The 20513-nt window shown below is 38.3% G+C and overlaps 1 protein-coding gene and 1 long non-coding RNA gene across 6 annotated transcripts in view; one reads left to right on the forward strand and one right to left on the reverse strand.

The window, feature by feature from the left end:
• Positions 1-11537, forward strand: part of LOC137341637 (voltage-dependent calcium channel subunit alpha-2/delta-1) — a 588942-nt gene extending 577405 nt beyond the window's left edge. For all 3 annotated transcript variants that reach the window (XM_068004938.1, XM_068004940.1, XM_068004939.1), the window contains one exon: positions 1776-11537. In XM_068004938.1, the coding sequence (XP_067861039.1) occupies positions 1776-1892 (117 nt within the window). In that variant the 3' untranslated portion in view covers positions 1893-11537. The remainder of the gene's footprint in view (positions 1-1775) is intronic.
• On the reverse strand, positions 10834-18356 carry LOC137341638 (uncharacterized). 3 transcript variants are annotated; one of them, XR_010967077.1, is made up of 5 exons: positions 18230-18356; positions 17766-17880; positions 17627-17671; positions 17176-17284; positions 10834-11408 (listed from the first exon to the last, which is right to left on the reverse strand). It is a non-coding gene; the product is annotated as an uncharacterized lncRNA (long non-coding RNA). The 3 variants fall into 3 exon arrangements; XR_010967075.1 differs by lacking the exon at positions 10834-11408 and adding an exon at positions 14051-14617; XR_010967076.1 differs by lacking the exon at positions 17176-17284.
• Positions 18357-20513: the final 2157 nt, after the last annotated feature.

Below are 20513 nucleotides of genomic sequence, written 5' to 3' on the forward strand. Positions count from 1 at the left end.
TCTCTCTCTCACAAACCAACATTGTGGAACAAGCCAGGTTTCTTCCCACCTAGACCCACTGATTCAGGTGAGTTCCCCTTTAAATTGTGATCCAAATGGCCTGTGTACTGCCTTTACCTCCCACTTTACTGGCCAGGTCCTGCATTCAGCAGTAATCCTGCTATTTACTATTAAAATCACATTAGTGTACGATCTATATCCTAGGACTCCAATTTAGATAATGAAATGCGGTTGCTGCCGGAAACAGGTGGGTGCCTGGGGTCGGCCTGCTCGGGACCCTATCCAAAATGGAGTAGGCAGCATTGTCAGTATAAACAGGAAGGCAAGTGACCAATGCCGTTTTGAGACTGCTACTGCGCTGTTTATGCCAGGTGGTCCAAGTTAAAATCGGCCCCCAATGGCAGAGGAGAACAAATCAAAAGAAGTCGTCCTTTCTGATGTCGGTGGACCCTCTGTGTATTTCTCGCATTTTCTGTTTTTATTTTAGATTTCAGATTTCCATTATTCACAATTTTTCTCTTTATCTCAAAAGGGTATTTTTTGATTGAGAAATCACAGTCAAGGTCCAAGGCTTATCGTGCAGGATGCCAACAAGGGTAGAAAGTATAAAAGATTGTTTTTTAATGCATGGGTCGAACTCCACCTGGAGTATTGTGTGTAATTCTGAGCACCAATTCACAGGAAGTTACTATTGCTGTTGAGAGGTAGAAAGGTGAGCAGTACAGTGTCACAGAAATGGTGATCTGCTCTCTTTCAGAATCTCTCTAGTATATCTTTTCATTGTAATTGTAGCCAGGCCAGGGTACTGCCATTATTAAAATGGGGACCAAGGTTGCTGTTTATAAGTCTTCCTGTATCCTTTTGGTTTGAGAGGCTATAAATGCAGCAAATGCACAGACAACTTCTGGAGCATGGGTACTAGTTTTATAGGGGGTGGTTCACCTCTGTTTATATTATTTTCAGGGAAAAATAGTTTCATTAATTCCTCTGACAGTGTATGCACTTTTGCCACTGCGAGAAAGAGGCAGAGCTGTTAGTTGTGAGGACTGTCTTGAAATTGAACAGTGACGTGACAGGCTTCTTCTGGCATAAAGACCTTGAGATAGCTGCTCTTCTTTACTTTGTATGCTTCAACTAGTTAGCTCCATGTCACAGAAGTGGGAAGTTCCAGAACCTTATCCACCAGAAATATGTAGTAATGAAGCAGACTTGCCACGTGGTGGTGGTGGGCTGGTGTGTAGCGAGGAAGAATGTTGAATTTCTTGGTACATGGTCAAAAGGCAAAAAGTGAATGTTTTCAGAGTATTCATGTGTATGTTTCAAACAAAATTAGACTTTAATGTTGTACATTAAAGGTGTTTCTATCTTCCCAAGCTTCAGTGGTATGCCTTTAGTAATAAAGAAAACTGGCCTTTCCTTTCACAGCCTTTGTAAAATGCATAGTAAATAGTTAAAAGAAAATAACTTGCATTTCAGATGCACCTTTCACATTCTTGGGATATCACAAATGACCTAACAACCAATATATTCATGCAATGGAAAGTTGCACAGTGCATAATTTGTGCAACAATTCAAGAAATGCTGGATGTCACCAGTTCCAGAGTGATACTCCCAAGTGTTTCAAAAATGCATAGTGATAAAACCAACACATACAATATCAAAACTGGAAAAAATAAATGTGGTTAAATGCTGCCTGAGCTTAAGAGGTCAATGGCATCTGCTTGTGCAGAATGTAACATGGTGACTAACTTTGTTTTCTTTTCCCTTGATAACAGGAGGATGATTCTGAGTGTGGCGGTGGCTCTGGTTTGAGCCCGTCCTTATGGTCAATGATAGGGATTCAGCTTGTTCTGCTCTGGCTGCTAAGTAGTGCCAGACCTTATCCATCGTGACCGCAGAGAACGGACACCCATCTCCGCTTTCTAGACCCACCACACTGTAGCCCTGGATTAAACGAGGGAAACTTTTGTCCCCAGGCAGTAGAAGACTGACCATGTCCATATCCTGGTGTATCACTGTGTGAAAGATTCATTGTTGACTCTCCATATGAAGAATGGTTAAGGTGCTCCATTGACGAGTTTTTAAAAAATGTAACAGTCGTACAATGGTAGCAAATTGGATTGTCAGTACTGAAACCTGCCAGGCAACCTATGGAAACGCCAATGCATTTATACAAAGAAACAAAAAAAATCCTAGATTTGCTTATCATCATCAGGTTTATATATTTTTTTTGCTTATTTAATAAATTAAGATGAAGGGTATTCTTTGTTCATGGCTTATATTGGCTGATTGTAGCTAATTTTAACACCTTTTAAATTGGCTAGTAACATACAGGCATGACCAACTGTCCTATTGGTATGAGACACCAGAAAGCTTAAACTTTACTGTGTTGGATACCAACCAGTAATTGCAACCTTTTTAAGGTTTGAAACTCAAGTCCACTCATTGTTCTATACTTATGCTATTATATTATCATTAGCTATTCTGTTACCAAAGGATGCCTGTTCCCCTCCTCTTCCCCCTCATTAAGCCATAACTCTATGCCTAATGCCCTTCATGTTTGCTGAAGCAAATGCATAATGATTGTTGTACCCCACACAAGAAATAGTGCTAAGGCTTGTGAATGAAAAAGCTGTCATTGTGGCGATTGAGTTTTGGTCACTGAGGCTTTTTTGCATGAAGATGCTGCTACTATTTTCTCTTTTTGTTTTAATGTAGGAGTATAGTTAATGTGCAAGGGCGACTGAGTGAACCAAATGTTGTTGATGTGGAATTTAGATAATATGATGTAATATAACTATTTCGTTCTTATAAGTGAAACATTGTCAAACATACCTCGCTCAAAGTGCAGTGATCAGGCTGAAAGGATGGAAATTATACTCAAATGCCATTTCAAGATTTAGATTTTATATTTTCAATGGATGGAATTGAGCCAAGAGCTCCACATTACTACCATAGCACAATCTATTTCTGTGCAATGTCTGTAATATATGAGAAATAGGAGTTGTACGAGTCATTTAATTGAGTTGTAGGAAAGTTCCCAAAGTATTTGAAATGCAACAAAGGAATTTTTTAATACCAAACAGATAAAGCTGATGTTTGGTGGACAATTGATTCTATAAGAAAATTATTTTCTATAAGAAAATGATATTAAATGATGCCTGATTGATTAAGAGGCATGGAATTTAGGATTTCATATCACAGCTAAGTAGTAATTTTATTTAGGAACAAATTATGATGTGATGTGATATTAGACAATCCAAGGCATTATATGACAACAAAATACAAAAAGATGTGCATTTTTGTTGAATAGTGCTTTGATGTAATGCATAACCACCTGCAGCTTATATTCCAGCCTGTTTTAATGTGCAGCATTTATTAATCGTACATAAATCTTTTTTTTAAAGAGAATCATCCTCTGGAATTGGTCATAAATGGATGTAACTCCAAAGTATTTAAACTAAATTGTCAACGTCAGCTCGTGGGGATAAAGAGAGGGGGAAATTTTCCTAAAAAAACAATTAAAATGACTTAAGAATTTAAACTGCATCAGTAAAAAAAAATCAAGATGGCAGCAGATCATTGCAACTTTTTGGTTGTTTCGGCCATCTATTTTCATTCAAAAATGGAAGTACACCATAATGAGTTTGCAAGATCAGTTCAGTATTTCAAAATATGTAAGTAATCAGATGTTAATGTGTGTGGAAACAGTATTTAAAATGTTTTGGGTAAGATGAAAATAGTTTTGCTGTAAGGCTAACTGAAATCTTCTTTTGGGTAAGAGATTCAATTGAGAGTGTTGGTTTTAGTACCAAATTCTATGGATTCTACAGCTTTTGTATCAGTGACCCTTTTGCCAGCAGGATTTAAATTGTTTAGCTTTCATTGATGCAGTGCCAGATTAGCAAAAAAGTGCATTCATCTCGCAGTTTTGTTTCTTAAAAAAAAGGCCAGGAAAATTGTCCATTGCACCATTGAATATGTAGTGCCCTGTGCTTGTGACCTAGAGACATGCCATGCAAAAGCAGGCATCTGATTTGGGGCTTCCCAAAGTGTTGTGGTGCCATGTGACTAATTGCATTACCTCACAATCAGGGTGCCACTCTGCCCTTGTTGGAGTGAGTCCACATTCAAAAGCTTTTCAGAAATTGAAACACATGGAAAATGCTACCAGTGTTTGACAACATTATCACAATGCATGGTGACTACAGGTTCATCAGTGGACTACAGATACGCCACTTGTAACCTGACCTAGACATCCCAAAGGCCAGACCACTTGTGGATTAGCCTGCATAGCTCATAGCCTGCATAGCTCATGGCTGTCCAGGCAGTATTAGCCTCTGTGCACATATTCAGTTGGTGCTTTTACTTACAGTGTGACACTGATGTAGAATTTAACTGAATTCACCAGCAAGCCACCAGTATATCACATACACCAAGTACAAATGAAAAAACCTACCCACTTTAACATTTGTCCCTCTTTTCAGTCCCCTTGTAACATATATCCATTCCCTGATTGATAGGGCAAACAGCCTCCTCGCTCTGGTGATAAAACTTTCTAATCACCATTAACAGGCACACATGAGCAATCTCAGTTAACTCGCCCTCCCATTTTCTTTCTGCCTCAGTGGAGATGCGTCTTGCCTCCACTTGGGGCTCTCCCTAAATGTGTACTCTTTATAATTGTTTAATGCAAGTATGCCCTGCTGAAATTATTGATACTAATGTCAGATCATAGGCCGCGTACTCCAATTTAAATGTTGTCATAGCATAGTTAACTGTCTGTATTCTGGCCAACTGACTGCAGATAGGGTTTGCAAATAAGATAAAGAAAGAGTACATGTGAGAAGCTATGGTGTGGCATTAACTTCACAGTGTAGAGCTATGAGCAGCCATGACATTTAAGAGTTTGCATTTTGCATAGAAAATTTTGTTTATTAATAGCCTGTTTGTTAATCTTGGTGTCACGTTTCTATGATGATGTCATTAATATTTTAAGAATTCAAAAATAATATATTTCTCTCGTTATTTTAGAATTTTTCCATATTACCATGTCATTTTAAGGTTGGTTTGTACTTAAATAGTTATGAGGAAACTTCACCCAAAATGTTAAAACCTGTGGAGAAAACCAATCCGATTTCTGTGCTTTTGTCGCTCAATAACTTACATTGTGTTACTATAAATCATGTATATTATATCGTCCTGAACACTGAGCCAATTTGGTTTTAAGATTCTGGGAAACCAAAGTTGCTCACAAGCTTCAAGAATTGAACTGAGTACATTTTTGCGAAAGTATTTTGCCGCCAGCCAGTACGAACATCCTCAACTAACAAATTCTTCTGCACACGTTCATTGCCAAATGAAAATTAACAAAATATAGAGGAAACAATTAACACTGTTCATCTGCAACCTGTAGATGCATGGGTTTTCCAGAGGAATTGACCGACTTTCGACTTAGGTTTTACTCATCTTTCGTAGGAAACTTAACTGTGTACATTCTGCTAAGTTTCAAAAAGGAGTGGAATTTTCTTATAAATCAAGGCTGCTTATCATCCTCCCCCACACATACTTAGTCAATTGGGTAGAATTCTACAGCTTGTTGGCTGAGGTTGGCCTGATGATTGAATATAAGGAAATATTAGATTAGAGATACATTGGCTGAAAATCACAAGGAGTGCTTTGATTTTTGCTTTTGTCTTATTACTTGTTGGAAATGAGTTTGAAGCAGTGGATTGATGTGTAAATGCTTTACAGGTCCTTTTTTTTTATAGCTGTGATCCTGCAAAGTTAATTGAATCCAGCCCAGAGACTGATAAGGATCTGAATCAATATATGCTAAAGATATTGCTTCAGAGCAAATGTAATGGCTATCACGATTCATGTAATCCTCTGAACTCCGATCAGAATGAAAGTATAGGTCATTTCAGATATCATGTAGTCAATCTGTGAAGGCAAGAGCATCACTCACTACAGATATGAAGCATTTAAATGAGTTGGATGCAATGATTCTGATTGGTGGTTGTTAATGGTTTAAATTCAGTAAAATAATTGTTTTCCTATTCACAGAATGTGTAACCTTTAGTACTGAGAATATATATTCATGTGGGGATCTTCATTCTCCTGGTCATCACAACTCCTTTACTCTGCCAGCATATTGGAGGAACTGTTTAACACCTGTAGCATTTTTACAGCAGTGATGGATAGCATTGAGTTACATTCCCTTCACACACCACAAGCTCATCAAGGTGAAACAAAACTCAGCACATACTTAAACACTGCACAGTATTCCACTCAATAGCCTCAGAGTACCAGTGACATTTCTAATATTAGAAAACAGCTGATGGGGCAGTCAATTCTTTTCTAACCTCGGAAGCTTAAAGATGGGTCACTGGGCCACCTAAGCACATCTTAAACTTCAATTAAATTGCAACTGGTGCAGAGCCAATGTAAGACTACCTCCTCAAGGTGGTCTCACACCCAATGGCAAACATTAAATTGACACTGGTCCAATTGCAGTTATATTGTAGTTCTTGTAAAGCATTTTCAGTTGTGCAGTTTGTGTAGTATTAACAACAATATTAGCCACCTGCTTCACTTTGTTAGAACTACAAGCAGGTAGGTGAACTGAACGGTAAACTCATTCATCATCATTCTGCTTCCTACGGCTCCGCAAATCAACACAATGGATATTTGTAGAAAGCTGATACTCATTAATCCAGTTTTAGGAATCCCAACAATACTTCCATATGCCGAGATGAGAGTGGACTGGTTGCCACCTTTTTCCCAATTCAAAACCAGACCAGGTTATTTTATGTTTATTTTCACTTTGACTCTTCAAATTTTTCTGCATGACTTTTGTCGACCTACCGTGTTTAAGGACGTGCTGAGTTTTGTTTCACCTTGTTGAACTTGTGGTGTGTGAAGGGAGTGTAACTCAATGCTGTCTCCTATCACTGCTCTAAAAACGCGATAAGGCTGCTGTATTGAAGCTACAGAAACGATGGGGCCGGCACAGAAACGATGGGCCGAATGGCCTCCTTCTGTGCTGTAAATTTCTATGATTAGCCATTTCATGTTTAATTGTTGTGGTCAGTTTTGTTAGTAGGCACCATGGTGGCTTTAACAATAAGATCGAGTCCCCAAGGAAACCGTTGGTTGCCTATGTAATTATAATATTAGCTCATTAACTAAACGAAAACTTAATTTTACAAAAAAGTACTATTCTTGTCATATTCTTTAGATCCATTTTTGACAAATTACTTGGGAAAAAAATCCTCCAACAATCTGCAAGTCACTCGTAAATGCTTTAAAGTATCTATAAGGAAGTGAATCAGTTTTTGCTGAGCCTGCTTCTGTATGTCATTTGCTGGGGACACATTTATGGAATCACAAATATTCACATCGCACAAGCCATCTCGTTTTTATTCCCTGATTTTCTTTCATTAAAGAATGGTCTTTTGCAAAAGACCATTCATTTCTGCGCACAAAAGTTCTAAGTTAATAAAATTTTAAATTGAATAACATTCACTTATTTTAATAAGTAATAATATCATTAAATAATCAAACATTACACTGTATCTGGTGAATCCAGAAGGCCATTTTTGTTCAAAAACAAATTGGAATAATTTTCTATTGAGACAAACGTTAAGCTTGCACCACTTTATGCAGTAAATAGAAATGCAGATCTCACAAGAGAGTCAGCTTCTCGAAAAAATATTTCTGAAGGGAAGTGCATATGTATAAAAGTTATAAACAAAGGATAGTGTTCGGGAGGGATTAAGACTGTGCCACAAAGTAATTCCTGTTAATATTGAAGTTCATCCTCATGTTGATGAGGAGACCACCTGGATTACCTCTACAGTCATGGGTTTCACAGGTGCTTACAGCTGGCTGCAACAGAACGCACGAGACTCAAGGCAGATGAGGAGAGCAAACAAAGGATTCTGAACAGATACTGAAAAAATGCACAAAACATGAGGAGAAAAGTCCATTTAAACTGGATGATAAGATAAGGATAAACTATGCAATCTTCCAGTATACTTCACAAATTCTTGGGATATAAACTGAGGGTCCTTGTCTTAAATCAGTTTCTCTGGTAGACCATGAGGTGAGAAAGCAACTCTTAATGCAATAGTAGTGGTACTGTCGGTTATGAATGATTGCAGCCCACTTAGATCTAGCATCCACCAATACAAGAAAATTCTCATTCATAATAAAGCCAGCAAAATCAATGTGATCCCATTGTCATTGATTTGAAGATCCAATCTAGGGATTAGCTGGACTTGTAACAGGCTTAATTTGACCGTGACAGCAATATAAACAACTTCACATACCTGATCAGCACAATTTAAACTTGCTCACCAAACATGTCTTTGCCAGGGTTTTCATGTCCACAATATTTAGTGGTTTTATAATCATCAAGTTCTAATAATTCTATCTGGTTTTAGTACTGGAACAATGGGTGTTGTCTACTCTGAATACTCTACCTTTATGGTTACTCATTGTATTTTTAATCTATTCAGCTCACCAAAAATTTTGCTTTTTAAAACTTATGGTAGAGATCTTGATTTAAAGAATTTTGGCATGAGTTTTTTTTTACTTGTAGTTTCTGCGCTAAATGCAGCTCTCAGTGTGTCAACAAAACATTGCATCCTTCTGCAGTAACTTTTTGCCTCCAGTGACTCTTTTCTGTCCTTAATTTTCTGTCAATTTTGCTAAATAGAAGATGACAGTTTCATCCAAATAAAGCCAGACCCTTTTCTTGAAAACTAAACAAAGTTAAGACAATCATTTGGTCTTCATATGTCACAGATTGATCAATTTTACCAATGTCAAGCCTATTTATCCCATATCTGACATTAAAATTGCTGTCATATCTTGGAGTGTCACATTTCTTACTAAAGGTTCCTCCTATAAAATGGATAATGCAGCACCCAAATGTAATTCCACTGCCGAAATGTTATTCTCTTGTTTGTAGTGGAATAAGAATATCAGAGTTTTATTCTGATTTCCCTGATTTGAGAGTACGAATTGATTACTCCCTTTTATCCAATGGAGTCAAATTCCACTCCTTCCCCTCTGCTAATAGTAAAATTGTTTTGTTTTGCTGGTACTGATTCTCTATTTTGCTTATACGGTTTTTCTTTTGTCTTTCATTTGAATCCTCATTTCTCAGAGTGTTGTATAACTTTTGACGTTCTCCGTTATACTGGAATATTTTCCACTTATATGTCCAATCTCATTACATGGATGACACTCGTAACAACAAGAATGTATATTATGATTCATTTTCCTACAATGAAAAAGTTCCCTTTGGGTTTCCTTACTCTTCGTGTTTACTGCAACCTGTTGTTGGAACACACTTGCTTGTCTATTTACACTCTCTCCACACTTGAGGCAATATCAAGTGCTTTTGTTTACTTTTAAATTAGCTTCGTCCGAAAGTTTCTTTTCGGAATTGCATTTGAATTGAGCCTGCACACAAATCTGTCCAAGAGCTGCTTCTAAAGTGTAATAAATTAACAGTTTTTTTGGGTAGTTCCCTCAATTCTGTACAAGGACACTATAACGCTGTCTGATTTATATTGGATTATCCCAATAATGCATCCTAAAACTCTTTCTTTTGCTTTCACTACAGCCTCACAGCACTGGTAGCGAACCTTTTAGATACTTGTACTATGGCACCTAAGTCTCTTTCCCACTCAATAGACTTTAGTTCAGAACACTGCATGGCATACACATGCTTGGCATTAGCCCTATCCATGTTTATCTACATTCAGTGTCATCTCCCCATCGCATCTAGATCAGATTGTAGTTGTTTTTATCCAAGGTTCCAACACTTGCACAAATCTTTGTGTCGTCCATAAGCTAGTGAATAGTTCCCCCAATGCCTTCATCCGGATAATTAATATGGATTATGAAAAGCATCAGTCCTAACACAGATCCCTGAGGGACTCCACTAGTATGCGGTCTCCATACAGAAGCGCTGTAATTAATAACAACCCTCTGCCAATGAAAAAGCAACCATTTCCCTATCCAACCCAGGATCTGCCCTCCAATCCCACAGAACTCTATATTATAGAGCAGCCTATTGTGCGGCACCTTATCAAAAACTTCTTGAAAATCCAAGTATACGATATCGACACAGCTTCTTCCATCCACCAACCTCGTATCCTGCTCAGAAAATTCAATCCGGTTAGTGAGATATGACTTCCCTTTCCAGAAGCCATGTTGAGAGTCTCTAATAACCCCTTTGCTGTTCAGATGATCATACAGTGTATCTCTAGAAACCTGAAGTCAAGCCTATAATTTTCCAGTTGTGACTTGTTGCCCTTTTGAATATTGGAGCCTCCCTGCAGTCCATGGGAACAATCCCAGACCTTGAGCTGTTCAATATACAACCAAGAGACATATTTAGCTCAACCTAAAGTATTGTTAAGATTTTGTTCTCTGTCCTGATAAGCATCGTATAAAGTACTATACGGTTCTCCTCTGAGAAATCTTCCTTCAAAGCTGAAAAATCCTAGTTTATGAAGTTATTCTGCTTAGTTCATCCCTCTAAAATTGGGGATCAGCCTGGTTGGCAAAATTTGCATTACCTCAAGGGATTGGATGAGTCCCTTGTACCTTGGGAACTCCAAGCGATGCCTGAATTGAGCACTGTACAACTAGGGCATGACTTCTAGGGATCTCAACTTAACTGATTTGGCAATAGAACCCAGTATCCTGTTTGTTTTGTTTACATCCCCATCTCACGGTTTGAAGACTGTGAACATTGAATGAACTACCATCCCATGCAGCATAATAAATAAAGTATTACTTTCCTTTATTAAAATTACAAAGATAGAACTGTGAATAGGAAAATAAATAGACAGTGATCATTTTAGTAATTATTCATTCAAGAGTCATGACTTAGGACTAATTGGGGAAAAAACAGAATTGTTGCATCCACAACACTGCCAGTTAGTGGGCAGTTTGGTTTTTAATACATTTTCAATGAAGCAGCTTTAGTTATTATTGAGCTGTGAAGTTTCAAAGTCCCTGTTACATGTACAATTTGATGTTGATTTTTTTTAAAGCTTAAGCTGGTAGATAAATTGGTGAAGAGCATTGCTGCCAATTGTGTGTATTTATATGAGGTTTATATAGCTTTTTTTCAAAATCATCTAGCCCTGTAGCCTTACTGGGTTGCAAGTTGCAAAGCTGTTTTACAATGTGAATGAAGGAAATTGTGCTGTTGTTGACCATAGTACAGAATGTCCAGATCCTGCTTTAATGGATTGTTTTATTTATGGTCGCAGATGGTTCAGTGTGTGTTCTTGCAGAAGGTTCTCGCTGCTTTCTGCAGGCCGAGGCCCTCTCCCTTTTTCTTCTTGTGCTTTCTGAACGTTTTGTGGAACTTGACAAGCCTGAAAGAAATTTTGTATAAATTTGTACAATACTGTTTAAAAAAAAAGTTTATAATCTTAGAAATGTTGTGTTACTTTATTCTTGTGCAAATATATTCAGAATAAAAAAATTCAGTTAAATCATTAAAATGTTTCACCATGCTGAGTTTGTGAAGCTTTGTTATTGTATGAATGAACTGTTCTGATAAATGGAGATATTTTCTGTATGTTTGAAACTATCAAACTGATTCTATCCATAGATATGAAAATAGTTACTGATGACAAAATATTACAAATCTGGCACTAAAGAAAAAGGTTTACATTTATGTAACACTTCATCTCAGAGGCAGCCCAATGCACTTCACACACGATGAATTCTTTTGAAGTGTAGTCACTATCGTTATGTACAGATTAGCCATTGTGCACACAGCAAGAACCCATAAAAAGCAATTGAGATAAATGACCAGTTAATCTATTTTTGGTGGTGTTGGCTAAGAGATAGGGAGAACATCATGCTCTTCTTCATATAGCGCTATGAGATCATTAATGTACACCTGAACCATCAAAAAAGGCAAATATGGTCTTGGTTTAATATCTCATCTGAAGGATGCAACAATGCAACACTACTTCAGTACTGTGCTAATGTGTCAGCCTTGATTATGTGCTCAAGTTCTGGAGTGAGGCTTGAATCCACAAACTTTTAATTCAAAGGTAAGAATGCTACCAACGGAGCCAAGCTGACACTAGAATCTAGTCTTAATACAGAACAACCACAACAGGAGCATCCATTTTAAAAATAAAGTCCATTGACTGTTGTGTAAAAAATGAATGAGTTGTGACAAACTGAAAATATACCAGAGCTAAAAGAAAGTTGCTTGGCTGACTCTTTTTGGGGGGACAAGATAGTCCTACCTGACCAAGTCGTCAAGATCATGAGACAACATGGACACAGGCCCAGCAGTAAGCACCCATGAAATGAACAAAGCCCTTCCCTATTAGACTGCCAAAACTTAAATTTTCTCTCCACTTCTCCACCAGGAATCATATACTTCCATTGGACAACTATTGGTAAAGATCACAGATATGTTAATTCCACCATTACTTATTTAAGCCAACAGAAGGGTTATTAAGAGTGGTACAGAAAGGCCCCAGTTTTCTCTGCCCTTTCCTCAGATGCTTGGATGAAATTAGGTGAAATCTCCACTCTCTTTTGGATGCCATGTCGAAAGATGATGATCTGGACGAGTGTCTCAGTCAGTACTCCAATGCTGCATTATTTTGTTTAATATATAATAATTTACCACAGCTGGTTGAGATCGGGAGGAGGGGAGAGGGGTTATTAATATAGAGTAACACTTGAAGTCTGCAAGATTGTTTATTACAGAACAGCAGAGATTGTAAGAAGTCAACAATGCCATTGATTATGGAGCTACCGAAGTGTGATATTTGGAGACAATGGGAACATTATTTTTGATACTCAGCGTTGCTGCTAAGAGTTGATGGGTATGGAGTAATCACCTGTGGTGAGCTGCAGGGGAAGAAGTAATTTTAAGCGCTATAAAGGGATGCTGTGCGTTCTCCTGGATTCGTGAATGTAATTTCTACATTTCAGCCTCTTTCTGAACAGCTTTATAGGACTAAGCACTAAATGGTGGGGAATTGCATTTGTTCTGAAATAGCGTAGCCTAGATGATAATGTGCTCCTCATGAAGTCTTATTATTGGAATGTTAGTATGCATGCTGACTCCAAATCCAAAATAAACTTCTCTGGGCTAAGGTTTATTATTCATAAAATCTGATTTTTTTTTTCCATTTTGGAACTACTAGATTTAGATAAATCTATCATTTAAAAAAAAAGCAACCAAAAAATGTTTTTTCTGTAAAGTGCCAGGAACATGCAGAGGAACTATTTGTTGGCTTCTCACAGTGCCATTCTGTAATCCCTCACTCTGATGCTTGGTGAAAATTTCCTATATAGGCTATAAAGAAGAAGAAAGTAGTGCTTTTAGTGAGGGTTCTAATTTTGTTTTGGGTTCCCCGTGTCGCTGATTTTAGTTTATCGTCGTGACCATTTGTCTTGTTTTTGTCTGTGACAATGTAAGGAGTATGCTTCCTTCCAATTGTTTAATGTAAGGAATCTTACAACACCAGGTTATAGTCCAACTGTTTTATTTGAAAATAAAACAGTTGGACTATAACCTGGTGTTGTAAGATTCCTTACATTTGTCAACCCCAGTCCATCACCACATCATTCCAATTGTTTAACAGTTAATTATGTATCTAATTCCCTGGCAGTTATTTTGGGAGTGAAATATGCTCTGTTGCCAGGCAGTATGTTGGATGGTACATGCTTGATTCCCTGGCAGTCTCGTTATAAGTATGAGCCATCAAAAAAACCACATTCAAGCATTGGAGAGGGTGCAATGGAGAACCAAGAATATTGATCCCAATTGTGAAAGAAATAAGGTATGAGCAAAGATTAAAGAAGCCTCGGGCCCTACAGTCTAGAGAGAGACTGAGGAATATATAATAGACAATGGAAACACAGACTATTACTTCAAATTAGGACCAAAAGTCCTAAGTTTAAACTAGTGAAAGTTTAACTCTAAACAAAAATATCATTAATATATCAATGTATTTAAAACATGATAAATGTTGGGAATAATCTGCTGGGTGGGGTAGAAAAGGCAAAAGCATCAGGGATGCTCAAAGTGCAGTTGGCTGCAATAATTAGAGAGCTGGAGTAATAGAGGAAAGAGCTTTAAGTTGTTTTCCTTTACTCGGAAGTTTCTTGCTATAGTTTTGAGATGGTGACTATCTGGGGAATATTTCATCTGCCTTAAATCACAAATGAACCAAGGCATTTTTTTACTCATTCCTTTAGTTGTTTATTTAGCTGAGTCAATTTATTTTCTTAATCTTTCTGTCATTGGGCACGTGAGTATTTTGGTGGGACATCAGTGTTTAATACAAAGCTCGAGAGTTGATGTTTTATTTACGAAGTTATGCTTCTGTTCACTGAAACCCTCTCATGGCTCTGGATGGTGAATGTGCACTTTGATCGGTGCTGACTGCCTGATTCGCCGCTCTGCTCACTGCTGTGTATTCTGATTGGAAAATCAGCAAAATTTGGAGCAACTTGACAACGGCGAGATTGGCACGCTAGATGGCGAGATTTACAGTGTCCTTCACCGATCTCATCGTTGCAGGAGAATCTGGCCCACAATTTTCTAAAATGCAAGACAACAGCATAAAGTTCAGACAGTCAATTGTAACAGGACAGTACAAAATTGTTTTTTAATCCTCAAAAACTAACCTCCAGAAATTCCATTTAATCTCCATAAGAACATACACATATTTTCTGGATAGTTTGATATACGGTTTAGTGCATGATATGATGCCTACAAACTATCAGGGAAATAACAGCCCTAATTAGCATCTGTTTTTGTTGCCATGTGGCTACAGAAACTCAACAAAACTTATTATGTGCCTGATAACAAATGGCAGTCGAGAAACCACCATAATGGCTGGCATGAGAAGCAGAATGGCATATTTGTTTAATGGCAATGGGATTGCTTTGCTGCGGTTGCAGTTAATATGTGTTGGGGCAGTACTGTACATGGGTACAAAAGCGGCAAGTGTGGCCTATTACAAAAGAAAATATTCTTTACTTTGGGACCCCCCCACCCCCTCTTCCCAACAAAAACAAAACTTTGTTCTTACATTTAGAAAATATATATATTCTCCGGCCCCTTGGGTGGCAGGGTTATCTGTTCACTTGGATCCTCTGTTCTGGTTGAATGCACCTTACACATGAATGGCTGTATCTGAGCTTAGCTGGCTTGACTCTCACCTTCCTCGACCTCAAACAACTTGTACAATTATGTGACATACTCATCTCTGCTTGTAACCGGCTTGTATAACCTCTTACTCTCTGTCCTGAATATACTTTGTACTTGGGAAAGGTACTCTTCTACATCTGTTAGAAAGAATTACAACAGAAGACAAAGAGAAGCTTCTTCTAACTAAACAACGTATATACCTTAAATTCAAAAAAAACCCTTTCCACGCAAGTGACATATCTGGGTGACAGATGTAACAGAAGGATCTACCTCTTTTGGTGTCAGTCATTTCTAACTATTACGTAAATGTCCTGGAAGATGTCAAAATTAATTAGTAATTAGTTTTACTAATTAGTTTTGATTTCCCAGCATTCGCTGAACTACTGATTCCATTTAAGCTCAAATTCTATTTTGAGAATTCATTTCAGGCAGTTTACTGAGCATTTTTCCGACATGCTCTGATGGGGAAAGGAGCCACTGGGCTGCAGGCTATATTTTCTAATGAGGGTTGCAGGGAAATTGTGGCCTGCAACCGTCCGTGGTTCCCTTCACATCCTTTCCTCCATCACTCATGCTTCCACCTCCCCCTCACTCCTATTGTGTTCCCTACCCCTTACCACCATTCCCCCTTTCCTTGTTCTACCATCCCTCACTCTTAATGCTATCCCATCGCAGCCCCTACCTTTTCCCTTTGAATTACTCATTCAACCCCGTATCCTAATTTACCCCTTCCTTCACTGTCACTCACCTCACTGTTAACTTTCCATTCACTTGCCCTTCACTCCTCCCAAGGATGGCTGGTGAGAGGCCAGAGGCTCCCTCAAATCATGGTTTCATAACGTACATAGGACCCCGATTGCCATTTTAGGAAAGAACTGGTTGGAGCATGTGCCATGCGCTCTCCAACCAGTTTCACTGGCGACAGAGCTGTAGAGGCCCTGGGAAGGTCAGTTTTAAATAATTTTTTGTGGGGCCAGGCGAAACAGGAGTGCTCTGGGCCCCACAAAAATAATCTGTGCCACTGATGCCCCTGGCTTCCCCCACCCCCACTAACCCCTCCTGTGCAGTTGCAACAGCCCCCACAGACTTATCTTGATTCAGCCGAGAAGCCAGAAGCTGCCTGATGTTGGGCTGGCCTGAATCTGGCGAGTTCCATTTAAATGAGGGCAGGGCCTCAAAATAGCTTAGGCCTCTTATCCCCACCTCCGGATTGCCCAAAAGTTAAAATAGATCCCATATGATTTCTCCTCATACTCTCACACACGCAGTATTTGTGTTTTTTTTAAAAAAACTCAATGTAAACTTTACCAGAAAAAAAGATTAAAAAATTTATCCTCTAATTTATCTTCAAACAATTTTGACAAACTCTCAAACTATCAAGCTAGAAGCTAAAGAAAAATATTCAGCAATTCATCAGATTAAATGATGCTAATACATCTTGGAAATTTGGGTCCAGCGCATGTGCTCAGTCTGCCCAATCTGTATTTATTGAAGAGTCAAAGCACTGGGCAACAACATCAAGTTCAAACCTTTTGAAAACGTCTGACACCTTCAAGTAAAAACTTTAATGAAGGCAGTAAAAACATGCAAGAAAAACAATGGATAAATTTAATTGTGTTTTTGTGTAACATATAAGTTTTGGATTTTTAAAATTTTTATTTCAAGTCTTATTTTCAACATTAGAAATTCCAGTTACTGAGAAATAAAATGGCAGATGATTTTTTTTCCAGAAAATGATTTGTGGGATATATAATCCAACACCATGTGGCGTTGTTAAAGAGAAGCTGCCAAACTGTGACTAGTCCCTTTTTAAACCATCAAGTTCCAACCGCTCCACCATGTTCCTGCCCTTGAGCCTCCTTCCCCAACCTGTCATAAGCCCCTTTTTCACTGTCCATTACCCACCCCCATTCCACACGAATTTCCCCATTGACAGCCACACACACCTGTCAATCTTTATGTTCCTGCCTTAAAACAATTGTGTAATTTTTCTGCTTCTTAGAATGAATGGTTGGAAATCCATGGACTGGGGTGCACAATTGCCTCTGTGTACTCCTGGCATGCATCAGAAGGACAGAAGCAGAAAAAGGACAGTACACGGTTAGTGACTTTGACTGACTTTAGAAAGTCTTCGATAAATAAAAATTTCTATAAGCAAGCAAAAATTACATCATAAAATGTTTATTGTTTATGCAGTTTCCAAGTTTTTATAGATATAAAAAAAATCCTTACACCGCAAACATGATTCAAAAGAAAGATTCATGAACTAAAGTTTCTTTTCTTTTCCAGCCTCATAAGAGAAACCACAGGTCCTGCTGTTCACAGGTATCGTTTGTCTAATCAATTCATAATAGAAAACAGCATTAATTAATACATTGAAATCAGTGCCAGACTTACCTGAAGTAAAACTTTGACAATCCAATCTCCAGTTTCTTTCAAAGTCTAATGGAAAAAGCAAAGAAACTCTCAAAAGATGAAGAGACAAACCCCTCAATTTTTGTTGACACATAGATTGCACGCTGGAAAATTCTGTTACCGATATATGCTCAGAATGTACTGGTGTGGTTGAAAGCTCTCTCCATCCTCTGTAAGGTTAACATATCCAGTTGAAGGTCAGGCTTTTGAGAGACACTGAGATCTTGAAGTAACAACTTTAATGAAGATAAGAAAAGACAATTTATAATTCAGTGGGCAAATGCAATCATGTTATTGTGAAATATTTAATTTTTAATTTTGTTTAAAATTTCATTTTAAATGTTAAAAATTTCAGTTACTGAGAGAGAAATTATGGATGATTTTTTTTCCATAAAAGCATTTTGAATGATTCAATTGGTTCAACATGCTGTGATAGGCAACTGTTTACATTGAAGATTTCCACTACAAATGTTTATACAGATATATTAAATGTTAAAATAAGAGTGATCAAAAATTAGGAAACCAAGAAGTGTGCGTCATAGAATATTTTTAATGCCATATATAGATATTTGTAGAATATGCTACCTGAAATACAGGCGAATTGAGCACCGCACAAGCTTGTTTTCTTCATAGATCTTCCATTTTGAACCAGGGCTATTGATTCTCCTCGTGTCCGTCACAGCCAGGCAGTCAGATGGGTTAACTGGTTGACGCATTGTGGAAAAAGGCACACAATGTTGTAAAATTTGTGGTTTTAAAAGGAAGGAAGGAAGGAGAAAATGAGGGTGACTTGTGGGCTGATAGATGACTGGCAGTAAACTGCAAGGCATGTAGTTCTAATGATGTCATTAACTGGCACAGCAAAACTGTTTTTGAGAATCAATAGAACTTCAAGATACAAGTACCAACTTAAACTCATAGCAAGACATGTTCTTCTTTATAATGTATAGAGTTCATTGATATGTCTTTAGAACATAACACTTGGAACGAGAAAAGGTCATTCAGTCAATTAAGCTTGTTTCTTCCTCAGTCCAATACATAATTACTTTAATCATGGACTTGCCTCACCCGAACCAACATTTCTCCACTCTCTTCTGATCTCCCATGTATCTCAGTGTAACCTATTTCTTTATTAGGAGTGCTAATTAGTCATTCTTGGTGCCATGCAGTGCATGAACTTTAAAGAAGACACATAGAATCTCTAAATAATCCATGCAGTTTTGTTTTGACAGTTTTTTTGGAACCAGACATGGCCCTTTCTGTGCTTTAGGTCACCCTTAAATCTGCTCCATGTCAGTTATTTGCTATTTCCCAACAATGCATCAATTTCCCAAAAAAACTTTCCTATCAGGCTAACAGTACACACTTGATGCCAAGAACAGCCTTGTTCATGCTATTGTACTTATCTTCTGTGTTTCTGGGTAAATCTCCAACTTAACATATAATTCCTTATTTACTTCACCAAAATATAAAGGGAAAATGTTACTGAAATACTGAAACAATATAGGAACTTGATTTTCTATTGATTTTTATGATACTGTTAGATCCAATGGAGACAAAGCTGCCTAGCTTTTCTTATCAATGTTATTTTAACCTCAGCATTAACCTGTTTAAAATTAATGGGTTGACAGATCAGAAAATCTGGGCTAAGTAATTACAAATTATCTCAGGTCAAAAAAAGAGGCAAACTGACTTGGCCAAATGTTGATTTCCAACAAGGCCTATATTAAATTATCTGTTATATATTAAAAACCATGTGTGGCCTCAGGATTACCAAGCTACTGCAACAATAAATATAACATTACGTTACAAATTGATTGCAATGGGGCAGCACCTAAAGTTACATGACAACCCCTTGCTCAGTTTTCAGTAATGCACAAGTATTCCTTTCAAGAAAAAAATGCAATACCAGGCATCCAAGATAAGCACAACTGAGGTGGACAAATGTATTAAATATCGTATTGCAGTGAAATGGAGCTTTCTAAATTCAAATGATACCATTGAAAGCTCACTGGACATTCAGTGAATGTCAATACATGGGTAAACAGTCTAAGAAATTACTGAAAAAGCTCGTCAGGAAACTTGAAGGTGGGCAGAAAGAAGCAGTGTATTATTCAAAAATTGCTCACAATATATGTCACAGAGTGAGAACATGTTAACACTCCCCTTAATGAGCAGAAAGAGGCCCTGCCACCCCCACCCACAGTGAGCACAAACCTGGCTTTCCACTCAGTCCCCACTGAGTTACCCCAAATACTAAAGACAAACTCAGCTTCCCGCGCCCCCAGCATAAATCCATCCTTCCCCTTCCCCCATTAAGAATAAATCTCCAGCCTCTGCTGAGCTGCAACATTCCCCCTACCTCCACTTACAACAACATTGGGCCCATTCCAGCCCTACATGTGCAGTAACTCACCCCAGCCCTCCACCCAATGCGAAATAAATTTCCTCCCCCACCCACTGAGAAACAACTGGAGCTCTTCCAGCCCCTCAACAAGAAGTAACTCAGCACCAACCCCCTCCAGGAGCCAAAATCCTCTGTCCTCCCCTCCGACCCCAAGGAGATATAATTGAATCCCTCGGCCCAGTGCAGCACCCCCTCTCACAGTGAGGAAAATTGTCTTTGGCCTTCTGCCACCCAACCCTGCCCCATCCACTGTTGCTCTCTCTCCTCCATCCCCTGTCTCTCTCCTCTTCTTCTCCTGTTACCTTCTCTCCTCCCCTTTCCCTGTCCATCTCCCCCTTCTCTCCCAATTTCCCTTTCCCCCACTGTGAAGAAATAGGTCCTGCCACATTGTCTTCCATTGCTTCCTCTCCTCCCTCCTCCCCTTCCTCCCTCCACTTTCCCCCTTTCCTTCCCGCTAAACCT

This window comes from Heptranchias perlo, chromosome 24 (assembly GCF_035084215.1).
Source record: "Heptranchias perlo isolate sHepPer1 chromosome 24, sHepPer1.hap1, whole genome shotgun sequence".
Taxonomy (NCBI): domain Eukaryota; kingdom Metazoa; phylum Chordata; class Chondrichthyes; order Hexanchiformes; family Hexanchidae; genus Heptranchias; species Heptranchias perlo.